General features: G+C 50.7%; 1 protein-coding gene and 1 long non-coding RNA gene across 3 annotated transcripts in view; one reads left to right on the forward strand and one right to left on the reverse strand.

Annotated features, from left to right (window-relative positions):
- The window catches only part of rassf7a (Ras association domain family member 7a), a 35,072-nt gene that overhangs the window by 5,736 nt on the left and 4,979 nt on the right, over positions 1-24,357 (forward strand). Inside the window, exons 2-4 of one of the 2 annotated variants that reach the window (XM_061221088.1) lie at positions 16,317-16,473; positions 18,420-19,339; positions 23,177-23,366. In XM_061221088.1, coding sequence (XP_061077072.1) covers positions 16,371-16,473; positions 18,420-19,339; positions 23,177-23,366 — 1,213 coding nt within the window. In that variant the 5' untranslated portion in view covers positions 16,317-16,370. Of the gene's footprint in view, positions 1-16,297; positions 16,474-18,419; positions 19,340-23,176; positions 23,367-24,357 lie in introns of those variants that run through there. The other variant, XM_061221089.1, reaches the window with a different exon arrangement.
- Positions 7,876-22,430, reverse strand: LOC133110962 (uncharacterized). The gene is made up of 3 exons (XR_009704947.1): positions 22,370-22,430; positions 17,490-17,549; positions 7,876-7,987 (listed from the first exon to the last, which is right to left on the reverse strand). It is a non-coding gene; the product is annotated as an uncharacterized LOC133110962 (long non-coding RNA).

Genomic DNA, 24,357 nt, shown 5'->3' on the forward strand with positions numbered 1-24,357 from the left:
CTTTGAATGTTTTTTGTTTGTTTTTAAAGACAGGTGTGCGTTGTGACAGAAGGGGACCCATGTCGTATTGTTTCAGAGTCTTTTTACTTTTGCATTTATTTCCCTCCCTCATAGTCTGTGCTCAGGGTCAGCGTTTCAGACAGGGTGGAGGTACATAGAGAAGCCATCAGGATTACAGACCCCCCCCCCCCTCCCTGAGCTGAATCAATCATAGCAGCGTCCCAGCCAAAGTAAACAGGGGCGGGGGCCTGCAAGAGGAGCTACAGCTGATATACTGCTATGCTTTATAGCCTAGGTGTGTGTGTCTCTGTGCGTCAGTGAGTGTGTGTATGTCAGTGAGTGTGTGTGCCTGTGTGCGTCAGTATGTGTGTGTCTGTGTGTGTGTTTCCGTGTCTCCCTGAGTGTGTGCGTGTGTGTCAGTGAGCGTGTGTGTGTACGTGTCTGTGTGTCTCAGTGAGTGTGTGTGTATGTGTGTCTGTGTGTGTCAGTGTGTCTGTACGTCAGTGTTTCTGTGTGTGTGGATCTGTGTGTGCCTCTGGGTGCATGTGTGTGTGCACACTGTAAATCTCATCCTCTGCCCTGATTGGATGAGAACCGGCCGGGGGGGGGGGGGGGGGGTCACTTTGTACAGGACCCTTAGTGCTGAAAGCCTGGCTGTCACCCCCCCCCCTCCCCATATCTTCCCAAAACCCCCGGCCAAAGCGCCGGTTTCGGCCCCGCCTCCCCCCACGGGGCGGCCAGGGTGCATTGTTGGGTAAACAGGCTGCAATGGGCCTGGAATGCCTCTCTCTCCCTCTCTCTCGTTTTTTAAGTTTCTCAGTTTCAGTCCCTCTCTTTGCCCCCCGGGCTAATTGCTGTTTTGCAATGCCGTCCCTCCTCACCTGGCCCTCGCCACGGCGACCGGCGACATTCCTCCTCTAGTTTACGTTAGATTTCTCATCCTTCCTTCCTTCCTTCCCCCCTCCTCCTCCTCCTCCTCCTCCTCCTCCTCCTCCTGGGCCCAGTGAGTCACCTGCATACCACACGTGCTCCACATACCGAGCCAGGTGAGCACTCAGGTGTGTGTGTGTGTGTGTGAGTGTGTGTGTGTGTGTGTGTGTGAGTGTGAGTGTGTGTGCGCGCGCGCATACCTTCATTCTCTCTCAGTCCCTCACTCCTGCCTGTTTACAGAGTGAAATGGTGAGACACACTCTTCACTCTGTAAACAGGCAGGGGCAAGGGACTGAGAGAGAATGAAAAGAGAGAGAAGAGAGAGCAACAGAGGGGGAGGGAACAGGCGAGAATTCTTCGGGATTTTTTCCAATCGTGTGTTCATAGTTGACCAGCCTCTAAAGAGTTAAATCTCTCTGAGTTACATATTTGCACTAGACACCTAGATATGCAACCCTGTGAGCATGATGTATATCATTCCGGAAAATTCTGCGTCCCACGCTTCTCCGGTTCTTTGAATGGTTGATCTCTCTGTTGTTAAACATTAACGGCGTCGGAGTCTGTACTTTCCTGCTTATCAAAGTTCTTTTTTTCTGAAATACACACAGGGAACCTCGTGGCCTGACATCTGAAGGTTTTGTTGAACTGGATTACGCTCGTCCGGAACATCAAACAAAATGCTTATAAGACTAACACTTTAATACTCTTATTGTAATACTACTTGTACTTTGTCAGAGAGAAGGGAAGCCAAACTCCCAAAGGTACAATGCAAAGGAATAAGCAGTGAGTTCAGGAGTAAGGAACCACACTCACACCTGGGACTAGTGCCCGCCACCCCCCTCCCCCCGGATACCCTTCCATTCCACAGCAGGTTTAAGTGCTCTGGGGAAAACACAAAGCCGTACAGAAGAGTGTGATGGAGACGTGACAGGGCTGTAATTAGTGCACGTTTTTCACATTACCTGCATAGCTGGGTTGCCATGGCGCTGTCAGCACTGCAGCCCCCTTCCCCAGCTGTCATGACGACCACTGTCGTGTGCATGCACGTCTTTTCTGGAGGCTCTGTTCCAGTGTGTGGATGGGCCCCATGGTCTGGTATCTGTTAAGGCTCTGTTCCAGTGTGTGGATGGGCCCCGTGGTCTGGTATCTGTAAGGCTCTCTTCCAGTGTGTGGATGGGCCCCATGGTCTGGTATCTGTTAAGGCTCTGTTCCAGTGTGTGGATGGGCCCCACGGTCTGGTATCTGTTAAGGCTCTGTTCCAGTGTGTGGATGGGCCCTATGGTCTGGTATCTGTTTAAGCTTTGTTCCAGTGTGTGGATGGGCCCTATGGTCTGGTATCTGTTATGGCTCTGTTCCAGTGTGTGGATGGGCCCCATGGTCTGGTATCTGTTAAGGCTCTGTTCCAGTGTGTGGATGGGCCCCACGGGTCTGGTATCTGTTAAGGGACCACATCGTGGCCCAGGTAGGAAGTGACTATGATCTGATATCCGGCACCTTGTCTGCAGTGACCTGAAGCAGCAGCAGAGGTCACAGTGAGCGCCAGAGTGTTAGCATTCCAAACTAGGCCCCAGTTTGTTTGTTTTTAAAGACAGGTGCGCGTTGTGACAGAAGGGGACACATGTTGCATTGTTTCAGAGTCTTTTTACTTTTGTATTTATTTCCCTCCCTCACAGTCGAACTAGGCCCCAGTTCTTAAAAAAAAAAAGTCCCTCTTGGGTGAACCCAAAGTCACCCAGACCGTCGGTGAGAAAGAAGGCCTTTTCCGATACTCTGCGTGTTCCTGCCACTCCGCGCTGGGGAACTGGACAGGGGAGCAGGGGAGGAGGGGAGGAGGGGAGGATGGGAGGAGGGGAGGAGGGGTGGAGGGGAGCTCTTAGCGTTAGCTCAGCAGGCAGCACGCACAGCCTCTCTGCGGCTCAGCCACACTCATTAGATCGCTGGTAACTGACGTCTCTGAGAATGCGCATAATTGCGCGGACGGGGGCTTAGGGGGCATTAATCCGGGGGTGGGAGGGGTGGGGGGGGGGGGCGGCGGGCACTTCACGCACAAAGGAACACCGCAGACGAGCCGGACGTTCAGAGGCACTCAGACGGCACCTGAGCGTCGAACGCTCCGGAGATAATCGCCAGGAAGCGTCATCGCTCACGCCAGAAGGGAGCGTAGCGTCGGCGGGTAATTGAGCAACAACATGCTTTACGGAGAGGTTCTCAGCTCAGTTTCACTCGACTGGACCGTCCTGGCCCACGGAGTGCATTACAGGGATGTACGATACGGGGAAAATATGCAGTGTGCGATAACATTGTTGAATATTGCGATGGCGATATGATAAACAAACAAATGTTGAAGTGAGAAGTGTGAAACGTCTTTCTGCTTCAGGTACACTGCCACAGTAATACAGACCGCAGACAATGAATAGCCTACATGCCCACTGAATAAAATTGGAAAAAATATAGAACACTTTCATAGTCTTAATAGTAATAATACTTGGATTTTGTGAGAGAGAAGAAAAGCCAAACTCCTACAGGCACAATGCAAAGGAATAACCAGTGGGTTTAGGAGCAACAAACCACACTCACACCTAGGACTAGCTACTGGACAAATTGCACATCAACAGCCAATCAATTTAACAGAACGTCAATTCAAATAAATACTATTCATCACAGTTCAAAGCAGCCTTCTGTTCATATTGTGATGAAGATAAACACACGATATATCACGCAGCCCGAGTGCATTATTGGTCTGTGTGTAGTCCCATCTTCTCACTCAGCTCTTCCTCAAAGGCCGCGGTGATTCAACGAGCTTTGAGAGCCTTCAGGAGCACACCGCAACAGCATCCACACACAGCCATGAATTATTCATGATGGCGGACGCTGCTTAAATAACTAATGAGCTGAAGGCTTTTGTAAGATGGTGGGCTGAAGTATCTGGCTCTATGACTCAGACACTGGGAGACTGAAGTCTCTGGCTCTATGACTGAGACACTGAGAGGCTGAAGTCTGTGGCTCTATGACTCAGACACTGGGACGTTCTCTGTACCCTCGTGTACCTATCACACAGACCACCCCAAAAAACCAAACGCCAAAGAATTACCAACAGGGCTTCTAGAGGAAACGATAGGCCTAATGCGAATCAGTATCCATCCGAACTTTGGATTTATTTGTGAGTCAAATTCGGGAAAACTTAATAATGGATTTAAGGCATAATGGATTTAAGCATGAATCCTGAAAAGGTAGATGTGCGTCATCATTTTTGGGGTGACGGGGGTGGGTTTCCGTTTTTCATCCGAGGAGAAACCCGCAGGAAAGCTGCTTTCCAGAAGGAGCGTTCCAACTTGACCGTCCTCCATTAGCGTAAAACAAGCCGCGTCACTACGCCACCGCGTTTGATTCCTGCAGGCTCTTCAGTCCGTGTGATTTCCACTTGAATCCCGTCCTCCATTTTGGCCACAGAAAGCCTGAGCAGGTGTTCCACTCCTCTCCACCGTAGGAGCTTGCTGTTTTGGGGCCGCACCCCACCTCTGTCCCACTCAGACACCACTGAGAGGGATTTGGGGGGTGGATTTGGGGGGGGGGGGGGGGGGGGTAGAGACACACATGGTCTCTGTGGATGGTACACAGCAAGCAGACTCCACTGGTGTGTGTGATCCTGCAGCAGTCCTGCTGAGTCAGAGGAGGAGGGTATAACTGCACACACACACACACACACACACACACACACACACGCACTCACCCTCTCTACTGCACACACACACACACACACACACACACACACACACACTCACACACACACGCACTCACCCTCTCTACTGCACGCACACACACACACACACACACACACACACACCCTCTCTACTGCACACACACAAACACACACACACCCTCTCTACTGCACACACACACACACACACACACACACTCACCCTCTCTACTGCACACACACACACACACACACCCTCTCTACTGCACACACACACACACACACACTCACCCTCTCTACTGCACACACACACACACACACGCACTCATAATCATACTCACGCTCACCCCACCTGCCACACACTCATACTCTCTCACACACACACACACACACACACACACACTCACTCTCTCTACTGCACACACACACGCACGCACGCACGCACACACGCACACACACTCATACTCATACACTCACCCCACCTGCCACACACTCATACTCTCCCACACACACACACACACACACACACACACACACACACACACACACACACACACACACACACACACACACACACACACACGGCTCCATCAGCGAGTCTGCCCGTAGACTTAATGAGCGCTCGAGTCGTGGCAGAGGAGCGAGGGCCGTCATTTACCCCGGCCCGGGAGGCCGTAGTTTACCCCGGCCCGGGAGGCCGTAAACACCTCCCGCAGCGACCGGCACTTTCCTGGCGCTGCCGCGGTAACAGATACACGCTACTCAGATAAAGGGCGGCGTGAGACCGAGACCGTGTGTCGCCTGCCGGCCGTGACGGCGTGCATTACGGTACTCGCTCCCGTAGTCTGGCAGTCGGAGGGTTGCCGGTTCGATCCCCCACCCGGGCTGTGTCGAAGTGTCCCTGAGCAAGACACCTAACCCCCAAATGCTCCCGATGAGCTGGTCGGCGCCTTGCATGACAGCCAATCACTGTCGGTGTGTGAGTGTGTGTATGAATGGGTGAATGAGAAGCATCAATTGTACAGCGCTCTGGATAAAGGCGCAATATAAATGCCAACCATTTACCATTTGAGTGGTTTATAAGCTGTTTATTGTTGTTCCTACATAAGTGTATCTTATTCTTTAGCTTTGTGCTGTATAAAAACAGTTTTATAGATCTAATCCTTTGTCAGATTGATCTAAAAGGCCCAAGTCCTTATCTGAAATTGTACTTCCCTCTAGGGTCTTTCAGTGCACTTGTCCCTGGTTATGGGAATGCACTTTGTTGTACGTCGCTCTGGATAAGAGGTTCAGCTAAATGCCTATCATGAAAATAATAAATGCCTAAAAGATGAAAAGCTTCAGTGCCAGGATGGGGGGGGGGGGGTTATCTTTAGTTTGGGGGATTGTGTTTAAGGTGCTACAGTAGCCGGTGTCAGGCCAGGGGGAGCTGGGTGGGTGGAGGGGTGGGGGAACAGCTGCACATATCGAGCGTGGGAGCGAATCGCATCGTACGAACCGCAGGTGTACCCACACGGCGGTCCAATCCCGACGAGGGTGGAGCAGTCAGGCTCCGCCCCCCCCTAGGCCTCACTCTGGCCTGCTGGTGTCATGGCAACCGAAGCCCACGGGAGCGGGTGGGGAGGGTCACGTGACCCCCAGGGAGCTCTGAGACAGCAGGCGGCCGGGACCGGGAGCAGGGTATCGCCTTACTCCCCCCCGTCCCCCAAACACAGGGGCTCCTCTGTCCCAGAATCCCCGGCACTCTGCTCCGCTGGGCCGTGTAATCGATCAGCTCAGAGCTTCTCACGGTCTCCGGGGCTTCGGCTGAACCCGGCCTCCTGAGTGGACATGAGCAGAATCATGCAGTGCAGTTTTTTTATTTTTTTTATTTTTTTTTTTATACAATGAGAACATATTTCACAATAGTATCGAATGTAGTATTTCACAATACATGCGGTTCATTGGCACGCACACGTGAAGTGTCGCATTGTTGTCGCATTGCTGTGATTACATTTACATTTAATTACGAGATCCGTTTAATTTCCTGCTTGGCCCACGTTTCCTGTCGGGGCGGAGCTCTCCCCCCCCCCCCCCTCTCAGACGGGGAACGAGGTCAACGAGGAACAGAGCGGCAGGAGGAATGACGACAGGCGCCGACGTTGCCAAAAAGTTTTTGTTCTGACTTACGGGAGCCCGTCCCCAGCAGAAAGGAGTTCTGGAGGAAGGAAATGACCAAACCCGGTTTCTGAGAATGTGTGTGCCAACGTGAACCGGGTCGGGCCACAGAGACCACGGTCTTGGCTCATCAGCGTCGGAACCTGGAGAGTTTATTTGCGGGACGTTTATTTTAGTTATTTCGCTGACGGGAACAGGCGAACAGGCGACTGGGCCCATCTGTGCTGCTCCCCCCCCCCTCCCTCCCGCTCAGGGTCGGGCCCGGACTTGAACACCTCAGAGGCATCGGCCCTCTCCACACTTCACACCGTCGCCTTAAGCAGCGCCTCCGCTCCCGCCCCCCGTCCGCTAGCCCCGTCCGCCGGCATCTCAGACACCACCGCGCTTCTGTGATCTCCCCGTAAGTCTGCAATTCACCGTCATTAATCCCCGTTTACAGCAGTGTAAACCTCGTTAAATCCTCCCCCGCTTTCTGCTCTCCTCCCGGGAGCTTGTGGGGAGGAAGGTGTGGCGTCCTCTGTAAACCAGCGAGGCACTCCGGTGTTGGGACACTTCCGACGTTCGTCCTGCGTACGGAGCCCAGAGACGGGGGGTGGGGGAGACGGGGGGGTTGGGGGGGTGCTGGGGGTCCTGGGGGTACTGGGGGTTTGGTTTCAGCTGCACAACCTGAGCTCTGGTCACTCTCCTCTGCTGCCAGGTGCCACACAGCATGTGTGGTGAATAACCTCGCCTGTTAGCGGTAATGCTAAAACACAGAGAGCTCTGCCAGTTAACGACGGTAACCCTTTACCTGTTTTACCATGCTACAGTGTAGACTTCATGGTGTGTGTGTGTGTGTGTGTGTGTATGAATGTACATGTGAATGCCTGAACAACAATTGAATATACCAAGATATATTAATATTTTATTACACATAAAATATCTAGAGCATATTGCAAATTGGTTTAGAATAAAGACGTATACTATACCAAATATACCAAGTAGTCCATAACATACCACAGCATAATCCATTAGTTTGCCAGTTACTTTTCAGTTTGTGGTTTGTCTTTGATCTCGAGCCCTATGTTACCGGGACGACGGTGCCACCTGCGTTGGGCTCACCTGTGACCCGGCGTGACGGCTCACATTTCACAGGAACGGGTCGCTCTTTCAGGTGCTGCTGAAGCAGGCATACCTCCTGCAGAAAGCGTTCGCGGTCACGGTCTGTAAATCAGAGAGAGGGACGGTTTCGGGTTACTGGGACGACAGCGACCGCCCTGTGAATTTGTGCGGTCGCGTGTTTGCTTGAAGGGGTTCTGGACGTATCGCGGTGAGCAGCGCGGATTGCACAGCGAGGTCCGTAAGTATCTGGACAGCGGCACAGTTTTAAAGGGCTGCAATTCCTACACGGTTCACTCACTGAAGATTTTTGTGAATACCCTCAAATTAAAGTGCAAGACTGTCAGCTTTAACTTTCAGATCCATACGGAGAGAACGGTGTAGGACTAACAGGCCTTTAAAATTCCCCCAGTGTACATCTCCGGAGATAAAGATCTGTGCTCATTTTCCATACACAATAGGAGAATTGTCTGCTGTGAACTGTTGAAACTAAGTGAACAGTTGTCAGGTAACATTGCTGAGGACTGATACTGTCTGTGCTATATTCCCCTACATTTTTCCTGGGTTCCGGGCTAACCTACAGTTTGTGCTCGATCAGAAAGCAGGCAGGTCAGCCAGTTTACCATGAGAACACCTGACCCAGGTAAGGACTGTTGATGAACACGCTCCGGTCTGTCTCAGGTGTATCCGGCACAGACCTGGCCCAAATATGTAATCGTTTTGGATTAAAATACTTTTCTACGCTCAAGTGATCTTGCCTGGTGCAATTGAGCCAACCAAGAGCACCAGAAGGCAGGGTTTGCACTTTGTGAGATTATTGCATAGGTTCCAATAACCAGACAAGCTCAGTGAATCTTAGAAAAGTATTTGAATCCAACAAATTACATACTTGATCCAGGTCTGATCTGGCCTATAGTTTAAAGACTGTCAGTGGAGACACTGTTATATTGAATACAGGGCTTGCCAATTCCACACTGGTGTGAGAAGTAGACAGGCCACCCCCTAACTCCAGGTCCTCATGTGTTTCCTGGTGTGTCTGGCCCAGTGTAGCTGAACTCAGAACAGGTTTAAAACCACCTGCCTCTGCCAGACAATGCATTATTCATGAATGAACCAGGCTGCGTTTACGGGGAACCAAAGAACCATTCCGGCTAATTAGCAAACAAACAATGGATGTTAGGAAATGACACAGGCTGAACAAGGATTTAAAATGCAGATGCCTTTTGTTTGTGTGTTTGTTTGTGTGTTTGTTTGTTTGTTTAGAAAGGTAAGTGGTTCTAAGTGAGTGAAAGCGCTGAGACCAGGTCCGGCCGATAGCGCCGTTAATCAACATGGCCGCCCTTCCCCTGCCCGTCACACACTCTGCACTTGTGTTATCTACAAATGCAATTACGCAATCCTTTAAAAAAAATTAAAAAAAAAGGCTTCTGGTTCCAAGTCATAAAAAAGAGAAAAGGTCTTTAATGAGAAACGTCTTTTGCTATAAAGTCCAGAGGGAACAAACTTTGTTTCTGGACCCACAGGTCTTTTAGATCCGAGATCCAATTTCGTCGAAGCTCCGCCCCGCCCCTTTCTCTTACCTCGTCATCGGAGCAACGCTCTTGAAAAATTGTGCTCTGTTGTCTGTGCCATTTTTTTATTTTTGTTTTGAGGGTGCAGAGGCGTGTTTCTTGGCTGTGCTTCTCTCGGGGTGTGTGTGTGTGTGTGTGGGTGTGTGTGTGTGTGGTGTGTGTGTGTGTGTGTGTGTGGTGTGTGGGGGGGGGGGGGGGGATCTACTGGTGAGGCTGTAGCCACTGACACTAAACCTGACAGCTGGGCCTCCTGAGGTATCCCAGCATGCTCGTGGGGCGCGTGGCGGTTCCAGTGCGCCCCGGTGGTCAGAGTGCATTACCGCCACAGAACAGACAGGCCTGTGCTGATCGGGGCTTTGTGTCCGTCTTCAGACCTGAACCGCGGGGCTGGGCTGGGGTACTTCCGGAGGGGCAGGGAAGACAGATCACACCTCTCGTGACTGTGCCGACAACACGAGGGATTTTTTATGTTATTTGTTGCTCACACACTATCGCCTCGACTGAAGTCCCGTAGAGAAGGGCTCCTTGTTTATGTACCTAAGAACCTGCCCGGGGGTTTGGGGCCACAGTGATCATCGCAAGGAATGCGTTTCTGTTCTCGACCTTGGTCCGCAGCGAGACAAGCAGGTGTCTAGTTAGTGCTGAGGCCCATGGGAAGGTTATGTACAATAACCTAATCTTGTGTTACTGTACAAATGTGGCAACTTGTGTGGTATCGGTCATATTCCAGGTTTTGGGTAATTAGGACATTTTTCAACCGCTTTCAGGTACAGTAGGGACTGCGTTTGACGCTAAGCGGCCCACAGAGAGGTACTGGTGAGTCCCACGCCTTTTTTCCGCGGCACATTGGTTCCGGGCGCGCTGCTGTTGAAACAACATGAGGCTCTGTGCTCTGTGTTTCAGACAGATTTCCCTGCTGGTCCCAGGAGTGATGCATATTAAATTTGGATGCGTCTACCGCACCAAAGTTATGAAATTAATGTGACTGAATGACATCATTAGAGCCTACCGAGAGAGAGAGAGCTTTCGCCCTGTTCCTCCGGAGTACTGACAACAATCACATTCCAGTGATGTCACCTTCAAAACAAAGATACTTATCTAAAGGGAGATGCGTGCTTATTGATGACCAAGAGCTCATTCATGTCATTTCGGTTTCGAGTTCACCAGCCATTTCAAGAAAAAAAAAAAAAGAGCAGGCAAGAACGAGAAAACGTTCTCTTCCACACACGGAAGAACTGCTTCAGCCCCCTCCTCTCTTTCAGAAGTTTGGATATCTGCGGCTCCTGTGCTTTTCACTGCAAAGCTGTAAAGCAGGGATCAGATACTCACGGTCCCAGAGGGCCAAGAACCGCAGGGTTCGGCCCTCTCTTTGCCCGGGAGTCAGGTGTGACAACAGTCTGGCCAATCAGCAGCACGACTGCAATAACCCAGGAGAAATTAAAACCAGGACTGGATTTGGATTGGAGGGCCAGAGTTGATGATCCCTGCTGTGAAGTCCCATGTGTCAATGGACTCTAATGGGTTTGTTGCATGGTGATCACTTCTAAATTAAAAAAGCCAATTAGCAGGCTAGGCTGAGTGTGCATCCCACCAGGGTCACGCTTTTATTCGTTTATTTTCAGCAGCAATAAAAGAACTGTCGGCATACTGTGAGGTAATTATCGTGTGTGAGTGAGTGTGTCTGTGTGTGTGTGTGTGTGTGTGTGTGTGTGCGCGCACATGCAGTCATGACTAAGTGCATGTAAATGCGTGAAACAGATTTTAGTACTGTATTTAATGTTTGTGTGTGGTTATGATGGTGTGTACAGTGTGTGTTTGCATGTACACAGTGTACAGAGTGAGTGTGTGCGATCACTCTTGGTATTTACCGTTAGTATACATTTAAGTTTGTGTGTGTGTTTTTCCATGAGCGTGTGTGTGTGCGCACATGCATCTGTCTGCATATGCAGTGTGCGAGTGAGCGTGTATGTGTTTTTCCATGAGTGTGTGTGTGTGCGTATGTGTTTTTCCACAAGTGCGTGCGTGCGTGTGTTTGTTCGCGTGTGCTTTTATGCGTTTCTATGTGCACGTTAAATACAGAGTTCATATTGCTCCTGAGCGTCCAGGAGAGCAGGAGAGGGAAGGCGAGACCAGAGGCTAAGCTCTGCCCCCCCTCCCTCGGCGTGTCTCCGGTGAACTTCGACCCCACGCGCGGCCGTTAGCGCACTCAGCCCGGGCCTGTCCGCGCGGCGACTCCGCCCGCGATCGAGGCTCTATCGGCATGCCCTGGAGGTCTCCGTGGAGACGGCTCTCAGGGAGGGCGGGGCGGTCTGTAATCGGAGCGCTAGGCCGGAGCCGTGACCGCGGTGTTTGAGAGCGAGCCGTGTGTCACGGACACCTGGAGCAGGAGCGCGTAAGACCGCCCTGCGGGGAGATGACAGGGCGGAGAGGCTGCACCGCAACCTGCCATTATCAGCTGGCAGGGACACCACACTGGCGTCTGTCAACACTTAACATGGAGGAACTGTGTCTCTCACAACCACCTAACATGGAGGAACTGTGTCTCTGACAACCACCTAACAGGGAGGAACTGTGTCTCTGACAACCACCTAACATGGAGGGACTGTGTCTCTGACAACCACCTAACATGGAGGAACTGTGTCTCTCACAACCAGTTAGCATGGAGGAACTGTGTCTCTCACACCCAGTTAGCATGGAGGAACTGTGTCTCTCACACCCAGTTAGCATGGAGGAACTGTGTCTCTCACAACCAGTTAGCATGGAGGAGCTGTGTCTCTCACAACCAGTTAGCATGGAGGAGCTGTGTCTCTCACAACCAGTTAGCATGGAGGAACTGTGTCTCTCACAACCAGTTAGCATGGAGGAACTGTGTCTCTCACAACCAGTTAGCATGGAGGAACTGTGTCTCTCACAACCAGTTAGCATGGAGGAACTGTGTCTCTCACACCCAGTTAGCATGGAGGAACTGTGTCTCTCACACCCAGTTAGCATGGAGGAACTGTGTCTCTCACAACCAGTTAGCATGGAGGAACTTCAGGCACGAAAGTATTTAAAGCCACTGCTGTCATGGGATCATTATTACTGACACAATAAAAATGTGTGTCACGAGACAAAAAGCACAAAATGAGAGTTTTGTTTTGTGTGGCTTTTCAGACACAGGGGGGACGGCGAATCCTGCCTCCTGTCACCTGTGGCTCGGTCCGCAGAAGTTTCTGGAACAGAGCCCCCCCCCCCCCCCCTGGCCCCCCCCTGGGGCTCATACCGAGCTCTGAGTGAGAGAGAGTAGGGTGCCCTGTGCAGATCGGGGGGGGGGGGGGGGGGTGACGGTGCCTTGTCTCACACAGTCCTGTATGGCCGCATTCTTGGCACCATCGCCGGTTGACCGATACTCGCTCAGATAAAAGGCTTGCTCTCTCTCTCTCTCTCTCTCTCTCTCTCTCGCTTTCTCTCTCTATCTTTTCTGCCTTCCCTTTGACACAGAACAAGGGCAGGTGGGAGGGACAATGTTTGAATGAAAACGGGAGTGACACCACTGCGTATGAACAGGGGGGAGGGGACGAGGTTTGAATGAAAACAGGAGTGACTCCATTGCGCGCGCACACACACACACACACACACACACACACGCGCGCGCGCTGTGCTTTCTCCCGTGGCTGGTGTAAAGTGCGGAGTCTGACTCAGCACACACACACACACACACACACACTCTGTTTCACTGCGCAGTGACTCACAACTTCAGCATCAGCACATTCATTTAACATGCTCAACCTGTGTGTGTGTGTGTGTGTGTGTGACTGCATGTGTGTATGGGCGTGTGTGTGTGTGTGCGTGTTGGCGCTTGTGACTGCATGTGTGTGTGTGTGTGTGTGTGTGTGTGTCTGAGACTGTGCATGTGTGTGTGTGAGAGAGAGACTGTGCATGTGTGTGTATGTGTGTGACTGTGTGTGTGTGTGTGTGTGTGTGTGTGTGAGAGAGGCTGTGCATGTGTGTGTGTGTGTGTGTGTGTGTGAGAGACAGGCTGTGCGTGTGTGTGTGTGTGTGTGTGTGTGTGTGTGTGAGAGAGCGAGAGACTGTGCATGTGTGTGTGTGTGTGTGTGTGTGTGTGAGAGAGAGAGAGACTGTGCGTGTGTGTGTGTGTGTGTGTGTGTGTGTGTGAGAGAGAGAGAGAGAGAGAGACTGTGCATGTGTGTGTGTGTGTGTGTGTGTGTGTGTGAGAGAAAGAGACTGTGCATGTGTGTGTGTGTGTGTGTGTGAGAGACAGGCTGTGTGTGTGTGTGTGTGTGTGTGTGTGTGAGAGAGAGAGAGACTGTGCATGTGTGTGTGTGTGTGTGAGAGAGAGACTGTGCATGTGTGTGTGTGTGTGTGTGTGAGAGAGACTGTGCATTTGTAAGGTTGTGGATGTGGACGAGGCAGCAGTCATAGCAGGTGCCTGCCCATCGAGCGTGAAGGTGTGATTGGCCGATCTGTGTGATGTAGATATTCACGACGGGCAGTTTGAGCGGCGCTGATACGGTGCTGTTAGCGGGTGGTGGGGTGCAGGGTGGGGGAGGGCGTAGTGAACTGAACGCAGAGACACTGAAACTGCGTCCGTCGCAGATGCCCAGCGTGTTTAGCGAAGGTGAACGACCCAGAAAACTGCTAAACCTCTCCTCTGAGTTTCACTGGAGCTCAGAGAGACCAGGAGTCTTAAAACAGTATGTGATGGACACATATTCATCTTTTCATCATCGACAGAGTGATTTGAGGCCAGGGCTGTGCCGTGAACACAACTGCCAAGTTTGGTTAACCGTATTTCAAGAAACCGTGGTTAACATGGTTAACAGTTCAAATGGGGGGGGCCATTTTCCTTTACTGTTTCACTCACTTTAATTACACATGTATTACCTGCCATTTGAGTGCAAACAACGTTGTGCAACCTTGGCATACAGGTGATAAAACTGAATAAAACACAGAAAAGCAAACGTCGAATAATAATAATAATAATAATAATCTGAGCAGCCACGTTTTTACTTCACAAGAAGAATATACCTGGTTAAACCAGGCTGGACACCCAGCATCCATGACGGTCATTGCGTATTGCTTGGGAATAGTTGCTCTACTAGTCTCTCGCTGAGGTTGGCGCAAAATAAATGAATGAATTACCTTTTTCTGAAAATGCACAATCGTTTTTTAAAGTCGTGGGGGCATGTTACTGTGGTTAATTGGTTAACCGATAACTGGCACACACACACACACCCCCCCCCGCCCTCAGGAGCGGTGAGAATGATGTCATTCCTTCGAGACATCTCCCACAGCCCACAGAGGTCACCGCTGAAGCACAGCCAAGGTCAAATCAGGGTCAGCCATTACGACAGCACGGGATTATGCCAAAGCAGAACCGCTTGAATAAGTACTTTTTGTTTTTTTAAGTTTTTTTTTTTTAGTTGCAGTTGATGTAATGGTGTTGATGGGGGAAGAGTGCATGGGTGTGTATGCTTGCCTTAATAAGGGCCTCACAATGATCAGTTTATTTTGGTAAGCCTATTGCTCTGACACTTTTTTTCTTATTTATCAGCCTCATAATGACTGTCTTCAGCACAACTCTGGGCCTCATGTTGACAAACACCACTAACAATTACAGAAGTCAGAAGACTAATCAGAAAAAGCTGAGATGCCAACTGTCCAGTTACTTTTGGTCCCTTAAAATTGGGGGGGACCTATGTATAAAAAGGGATTTAATTCCTACACCGAATACCTGACACGGATGCGAATACCCTGAAATTAAAGGCGTCGGTCTGCACTTTAACCTCATATTCACCATCTCACTTAATTCTAATGTCAGGAGTACAGAGCCAAATGAAAGAGTACCACTGTTCAAATACTTACACACTGCACGGTGCATGTCTGTATGTTTATGTGCGTGATTGTGTGTGTGCGCATGCAAGTGTGCGTCTGTGGGTGTGTGCACGTGTGCGTGCATGTGTGTCTGTATGTGTGTGTGTGCGCGTGTGTGTCTGGTGCTTGCGTGTGTGTGTCTGTGTGTGCGTGTCTGTGTGCATGTGTGCGTGTGTGTGTGTGCATGCGTGTCTGTCTGCGTGTGTGTGTATGTGCACGTGTGTGTGTGTATGAATAAGCCCTGGCTCAGGCTGTGTGTATTGTGTGTAGCTGCACGGTCTTCAGGGTACAGAGTGTGCTTTTGGAAGCACAGGGTTAAATGGCTGTTGTTTGCATTCCAAGGACGCTCACCTTTTCCATGCAGGCTCTCATTTCTGCTGCCTGGAGTTGGGCGAGTTACAGGCTAATGTTCCGTTTGAGCACTAATAAGCACCTTTGACTGGCAAAAAAGTACAAATCAATTATGTATTACTACCTGTAGGGTATAATTTTATGGACCTTTCAGGTACTCCGCAGTGACATGAATTAGTACCTTTCCTGGCACTTTTTTCAGAGAATTCGCCAGGTAGAATTCCGTCATTCCGTCAAACATTTTTAAACCCTTTCATAACGTGTAACGGGGTAAATGAGTCCGATCAGGTTCCCTCGCTATGGTAACCATGAGAAGTCACATGACCACCCCCGGTTTCACAGAGACGACTGCAATAACGATCTTGACAGTGATGAAAACCAACAAAGAAGAGAACGAGCCTGTTCTGTGCAGATAACGTTTTTTTTTTTTACGGGTCGTGGGTTCCCAACCTATCCGTTCGCCCGGTGTTGTCCTTCCTCTGTTCCGAGTTGTCGGTGTTCTGATAACGCTCGGGATAGATTTGTGGTTTTTGTGACGTTATGTTTTCCCTGCTCTAACAGTGCACTCTCATTCTGCAGCCGTGTCGGTTTGTTTCCGTGCCGTTCTGTGACGCCGCAGTGTCCCTCCCTCCCTGCAGGGCGGCGCCAGTGCCATGCTCCCTGTGACCTGGGCCTGAAACCGCGTACCGGAGATGGAGCTGAAGGTGTGGGTGGATGGAGTGGTGCGGGTGGTGTGTGGCCTATCGGAGGACACGTCCTGCCAGGATGTGGTCATCGCCCTGGCCCAGGCCATTGGTCAGTCTGCCTGTCCGTCATGCACCTTTACACTGACACACTGACGCTCTCATAGAGGGACTTACCGAGTACACACAAAAGAGATCCTCGAATTACAGCCCTCGAGGGCTGAGAACTGCAGCTTTTCCCACCCTCCCGTTACCTGGGAGTCAGGTGTGACCACCCTCCCTTTACCTGGGAGTCAGGTGTGACCACCCTCCCTTTACCTGGGAGTCAGGTGTGTTCACCCTCGCTTTAGCTGGGAGTCAGGTGTGTTCACCCTCCCTTTACCTGGGAGTCAGGTGTGTTCACCCTCCCTTTACCTGGGAGTGAGGTGTGACCACCCTCCCTTTACCTGGGAGTCAGGTGTGTTCACCCTCCCTTTACCTGGGAGTGAGGTGTGACCACCCTCCCTTTACCTGGGAGTCAGGTGTGTTCACCCTCCCTTTACCTGGGAGTCAGGTGTGACCACCCTCCCTTTACCTGGGAGTCAGGTGTGACCACCCTTCCTTTACCTGGGAGTCAGGTGTGACCACCCTTCCTTTACCTGGGAGTTAGGTGTGAACACAGTCCGGCTAATAAGTCGCACCAATTGCTCAGGTAATTTCCCCAAGAGAAAAGAAAACCAGGGCTGGACTTGGATTTGAGCACCAAATTTGATGATGCCTGACAAATAATTTCAAGACTGAAAGAATAGTTGTACGATACTGATTAAGTCACCGGCACATCGAAGCTGACCGTTGAGACACATGCGAGATGTAAGGACTGGAACATACACTTCGCAGAAAGATGTTTTTTCCTGTTGGGTTTTGCAGGTACTGCCTGAGTTTCTGTGTCCATCTCTCCCACAGCCGTTCTGTACAGAATTATGATATATGTACAATGGGACCTTAAGATACTGTTTAAGGCAAGTGAGGCGACATAACACCTGTCATCCCCTGCTTTAATTGACCGATCAAGTGCTGAATAGCAACACAACCCAGCACATCCCGTGGGCCTCCAAGGCAAGAGTGAAACCACCATTTTAAGACACTCACCCCAAGGGCATTCTGGGTCCTGTAGTCTCAGGTTCGACTCTCGGCATCGGCTGTCATCAGCTGAGGGAAAAAGTCAAAAGAAAAAAAGCACTTTTAAATTTAATCCTCATTCCTTACATCTAACAGAACCTGTTTTTATGACTTAAGGAAATGGCTAAAATTCCCTGGTCTCGGATCACATCAGCTGTGTGCGAAGGCTTCTGTAACCGGAGCGGAGTTTGGGCAGTGGTGGGAACCATGCCTGCTCCTACCCACTTGACACTATATTCCATTACCTTTGACCCTCGTGTTTGTTTCACACCTGTGAAAGTGTCAGCCTGCGTCAAATACACCGAGGACATTGTTGGGATTTTAGAGCGATACGGAAATAAAGGGATGGTTTATTCATGGCGAATTGACTGCATTTATATTGGGCTGTTTCCAGTAACTACAGCTACACAAAGGACTTATACAATGAGCGCTTGTCATTCATCAGTTCACACACTCAGCCATGCAAGGTGCCTCCCAGCAACAATTAGAGGGTAGATATCTCGCTCAAGGGCACTTCGATGTCATCTTCATCTCTGTTAGGTTGCTTTTGTGATTCAAAAATCCAGTTCAGCAGGAATTACGTTTATCTGGGAAATTTAAATGACACTAGCATCTCATACAGTAGATTATTGATATTTATTGTTTTGAACGGGCATTCTCCTTTATTGAAATAAAAGCAAAAAGCAATTACGGTTACAGATGAATAAAAAACAGCAAACAAAACACAAAACCAAATTTACACTGGTTTAGTCATTGGTTATGAAGTGTCTCAAAGGTGTCATTGCTCTTTCACTAAAAGGTGGGAATGGGTCAGTTGGACCCAAACTAAACACAAGGTGAAAAGAGCCACACAGTTCTGCTTGGTTCTGACTCCTCCTCCTCCTCCTCTCCCCCCTGCAGGTCAGACTGGCCGTTACGTTCTGATCCAGAGACTGAGAGACTCGGAGAGGCAGCTGCTGGCCAATGAGAGGCCCCTGGAGTCCATGGCGAAGCTGGGGCAGCTGGGAAACGAAGTCCAGTTCTTCCTGCGGCGCACGGGCCCCAGCAGCAGCGACGGGCCCCAGCAGCCCCGGGGCCCCGCCCTGCCCAAGCTCTCCGAGCCCGAGCCCCCCAAACGCAGGGAGCCCAAGAAGTCCCTGACCTTTAACCTGGGGCCCAGCAGCTCCCCCAAATCCAAGCTCAAGCACTTCAAGAAGCCGGCGCACCGGGACTCGCCCGAGCAGGCCAGAGCGTCCCCCGCGCCGGGTGCCGTGCCGACCACAGGGGGCCCACCCCCTGCCGCCCCCGGCCCCGCCCCCGCCCCCGCCGCCGGCCCGTCGAAGGAGGAGGTGTTCCGGAAGGTTCTGCAGCAGCAGGAGCGCATGCAGGCGCTGGAGGCGCAGCTGGACGTGCTGCAGGAGGAGGTGCGCGTGTGGGAGCAGCCCCCCCCCGCCGCGGCGTCTCAGCGCGAGGAGGCGCGGCTCCTGGAGCAGGCGGTGCGGCGGAACGAGGAGGAGCTGGCGCTGGAGGAGGCGCTGGAGCGGGAGCTGCAGGCGGAGGCGGAGGCGGAGCGGGGCCTCCGCGGGCGCCTGGGCGAGCTGCGAGCCAAGATGGACGACTGCGGCCGGCGCCTGAGCGACTTCACCGCGCGCTCCGCGCAGCTGGAGCGCCAGATCCGCCAGGAGGGCCGGCACACGCCCCGCCCGCGCGGCCCCGTCCCGGAGGAGCAGCTGGACTCCCTCAGGGCCGAGCTGCACACCCAGCAGCACCAGGGGGCCGAGCTAGAGGGGTCCGTCACCGACATGGAGCGGGCGCTGGGGAAGGCTGAGGCTCTGCTGCAGGTGAGAGGGGTGTGTCCCCCCCCTAATTAACACTGCACACAGGGGTGTGTCCCCCCCTAATTAACACTGCACAGAGGGGTGTGTCCCCCCCCTAATTAATACTGCACAGAGGGGTGTGTCCCTCTGAGACCCCCCCCCTAATTAACACTGCACAGAGGGGTGTGTCTCTCTGAGACCCCGCCCCCCTAATTAACACTGCACAGAGGGGTGTGTCGCTGAAATCCAGCCTCTCGAACAGTGGAGGGGCTGGTATTCACCCCAAGTATTGACCATTCCAAGGACCACAACTGCAGTGCGAGTCACGACAGGCTTAATTGATGATTATCGGTGCTCAATTCTGATTGGTCAATGAGAAAAAAACATTTTATTACATTACATTACATTACATTACAGGCATTTAGCAGACGCTCCTACAATACCTACAATAAAGTGGAAAGCAAACACTTCCTCAACTGCACTTCCACGCTCTATGCTGCCGAGTAGAATGCGCTCTTGTTCCGTTCACAGCAACTAGCCAATTTGGGCGGGGGGGGGGGGGGGGGGGGAAAGCTTTAAAAAGAAGGAAATTGTATTTTTATTTTTTTTTTAAACAACAAAAAAAACTGATCATGCTACAGGAACGGCTGACACCCCAAACGTTCTCCTAACTCGGCTGCCAACATCCCAAAAGCCCTTTAAAATCACACACATCCAATTTAGGTCTTCCATGGTGTGATTTACACAAAATGGAAAAACTCTCGAGTTGGCCTGTCGTTGCTAGGACACTAAAAGCAGTTTGCCCTGTTTCTCGGAACTACGTTCGTGGCGGAAGCTCATGATTACACAAATATGCAAAATCAATTAAATTTAAAAAACGTGATTTTTGCGGACGACAGCAAGCGGGATAATGCGAGCTCGTCATTCTTTCCAGAATATTCCCAGACAGGGTTACGCGATCCCTCCCTCCGCACACCTGCCGCAGAGACAGGTCCGCGGCAGCTGGTGACGGCCTGGTTGCGTGTCTCGCAGTTCCCGGCTCTTGTCCGCCGCAGTGGAGACGTTTTCGACAGTGCCCAGGCCTGCCTCGCCCCGCCTCGTGCTGCCAGCCAGGACCCCCCGACGGGACAGCTGCAGCTAGCGCTAATGAGAAGGCCGACTCCGGTTCGGCAGCTGCGTAAATCTGCCAGAATTAATAAGACGTGTTTCGCGGCTATCGTTTTTCTCCCTGACGGAAAGCGTGAAACGCTCCGGTCCTCGTCCTGAGACCGGGGCCTGGATCTCCGACTCAGCCTGCCCCGACGACACCTGACTGGCAGTCTTAAGAATGAGCGACTGACTGAGCCGCTAAAAACCCGTTTCGCTCTCCGTCTCGCTGCGGGTAACGCTGGAACGCGGCCGTCTTCCACATTTAAAAAGAAAAAAGAAAGAGGTTTTAAATCCGGCCCGGTGACATTCTATTGGTCGGGAGCAGTCAGGTGCTGCGGGTCGGCGGATCCTGAAGGGTTAGGTTGAGATCAGGTTTTACGTGTTTGCCGTATTTTGGAAAGTGCTCCTGACGGGCGAAGTTCCTGAGTAAACACCTAAACACGCACAGAGAAACACAAGCTCCTTCAGCCCTCAGACATAAGGGCACACATCTGATCTGCTAAGAGTTCTCACACAGATACACGCACATACGCACGTACACACACGCACATACACACATATACACACACATATACACACACGTGCATGCATACACATGTACACACACCCACAGACACATATATACACACACAAATATATACAGGCACACATGCATGCATGCATGCATGCACGCGCACACACACACACACACACACACACACACGCATGCACACGCACACACACACACACGCATGCACACGCACACACACACACACAATCAGGGCTTGCTCTGTCAGTACAGCTGGAGGGCGTTGGTGTCACATTAGCGTGTGATAACCACAAACATAAGGGAGAACGCTGACCCACGTTAACGTGAGAACCGCACTCCTCTCTGAGAACCGCCAGCCTGCAGATACCTTTCATCAGCGTAATTCACACGCTAAAATTCTGCAGCGTCACACCACCAACCGCTACCCCCCCCCCCCCCCCTTCCGAAAACAGATTTAAATCTCAACGAGCCTTTCCTAATAACTCTGAAAGGCAGACAGAAGTTCCTTATAAGGTTGTTCAATATCTCCACGATTGTTTCAGATCCAGATAAAAAAAATGTTTTATAAACAAAACCCTGTTACACCCTGGTATAAGGGTCCAAGCACACTAACGTTTGTATAATTATTGTTGATATGGCTGTTGCTGTTGGCCGTTTTACTGTCTATTGTAAACCAATGCTTTGGCAATACTATTCTAGTGTGTCGCCAGGCCAATAAAGCCTATTGTATTTCAATGAAATGACATAAAACCTAAGTACAATAGGTTTACCTGGGATTATTAGTTGAGGGAGGTTTTAAAGACAATGAAAGGGAGAAACATAAACAGCAAGGCCGGTATTTTGATAGCCTGGTTCAGAGAGAAACTCAAAGCACCGTGACTTTCTCCCACCACTGGAGCCGCTATGTTAGACTCTGTACGTGTGTATACCAACACTTACACCTACATTATAATGATTTCGTGGATTGTCTGTGTACATATTCTTAGACGCGCATGTAGGAATAAAGGAGTTGGAGATGAGCGCTTGTATACAAACGCAAGTTAAACCTTGACAGGCGCGAGCCGGCTTTCGCAAAGTTTCCACTTTTTTTTTTTTGCAAAATACGTACGAAAAAGAAAAAGGGCCAATAACGTCTGGAACGCGAACAGAGCCGCGAGTCTCGACTTGTCTCCCCATCGTGAATAATTAACTCGTGTAATTTAACTTGAATGGCGCCTCCGGGTGTGAATTACTTCGCTTAGTCCATCGCCAGAATCGATGTTAAAAAGAATGCGTTCAGTTTAAACCGCCCAATCGTTGTTGTCCTACTGCCTTGTTAAATTGATAAATGATGCAGGAAAGGAAACCGTAGAGATAAGTCAATTGCTTGGACTTACCTGTTATCAAATATTTGAAAACACACACGGCACTTCTACTATGAAGACTGTTGTCGGCGTCCACTTGAATGTTATGGGCACTAGTGCGCCCGTGTGGCTATACTATGCATCACCGTCAACAAACTCTGCAAACCAGGGCGCCCTCGTGTGGCGAACGAGTGGTACTGCCATTAAGACCTTGAGCCCAAACTTAATAAATCTTTGGATTCTCAGCTTTTTTATTTTTTAAATAATAATAAGAATAATAATAATCAACAAACTGTTAAGGGTATACATGTATTTCTTCTGTGTGGGCCACATTATCCAATAAAATACAAAAAAATAAGAATAATATGAAAATGCTGCACAGGTAGACTACCTTTAATTTGCAGCGCATTGTCAATCAGTTCTAATTGCTGGCACTGTTACGCCGTGTTCTGAAATAATGTCTGAGAGAGCAGGAAGATTAAAAACAAATAGGAACAATACAAATTCAGTCAAATGATGAAAAAAAACTAATAAAAAGTCATCTGCATTCATGCGGATTATATGCGGAACACTGCCCACGCGTGCACACACGCACACACGCAGGCACTCGCAGACACACCGACGTACGAGTTCCAACACGCACTGCGTTAAGAATTCACACAGCAAGTGTGTGAGTGAGTGGCAGACCCTGGAGGCTTGCAGGCACAGGTGTGGCTGGCTTCCAGGTGTATCGCTGACGGGGCTGTTTCTCTCCCCTCCACCCCTCTCCTCCACTCCCCTCCTCCACCCCTCCACCCTTCCACCCACCCATCCCTCCTCCACCCCCTCCGCCACCCCCAGGCTAAGAACGAGGAGCTGGACGAGCTGAACAAGGAGCTGAGACAGTGCAACCTGCAGCAGTTCATCCAGCAGACGGGCGCCCTGCCCAGCCAATCACAGACGCGCACAGACCTCCAGGAGCAGCTGGAACAGCTGGAGCAGCTGGAACAGCTGGAGCAGCCGGAGCAGCTGGACGGATACAGCAACGGTGGTGAGAAGCGGCAGTGACCTTCGCAGGAAATATGCAAACACATGAACACACACACACAGTCACACGTGCGTCCGCACACACACACATTCATGCACACATAGTCACACGCACGCACACAGTCGCACACACACATTCATGCACACACACAGTCACACGCACACACAAGCACACACACACACACAAAGCTGCCTATGTATACTGGCACACACACACACACAACTGCCTGTGTATGCAGGCGCACACACACACACACACACATGCATGCACAGACATAACTGCCAATGGCAGTTTTTCCATTAAAGGATAATATTGCTACAGCTTGATGTGCATGATAAAGTTATTGTGACAACAATGGAAAACAAGTTCAGTTGAGACACACTGCGTGAGGCAAATTTTGTTTGCTATAGGTGGATAAGGGTCCATCATAATTTGATTAAGTGCAGTGGAAAACACTGTAGTGTATGCTGGGACACACACACACACACCCACACTCACATTTGCTTAGTAGCACACTGACTGGTATATACAAGTCTATATTTAAATGGATGATAAGATGTATAATGTGTTACCGTTCGTGAAGTAAAATCACCCTCTGGAGGGAGTCCGTTTGAGTGCAAATAAGAAGTGAAAGTGATAAGAGACATTAACCCCAGTGAAGGATCCTGCGTACAGCGGAGTGTAACAAGCTTTTACACAATCTCACCCTGCGTACAGCAGTGTGTAACAAGCTTTTACACAATCTCACCCTGCGTACAGCAGTGTGTAACAAGCTTTTACACAATCTCACTCTGCGTACAGCAGTGTGTAACAAGCTTTTACACAATCTCACCCTGCGTACAGCAGTGTGTAACAAGCTTTTACACAATCTCACCCTGCGTACAGCAGTGTGTAACAAGCTTTTACACAATCTCACCCTGCGTACAGCAGTGTGTAACAAGCTTTTACACAATCTCACCCTGCGTACAGCAGTGTGTAACAAGCTTTTACACAA

The sequence above is a fragment of the Conger conger genome, chromosome 15 (genome assembly GCF_963514075.1).
Source record: "Conger conger chromosome 15, fConCon1.1, whole genome shotgun sequence".
NCBI lineage: Eukaryota > Metazoa > Chordata > Actinopteri > Anguilliformes > Congridae > Conger > Conger conger.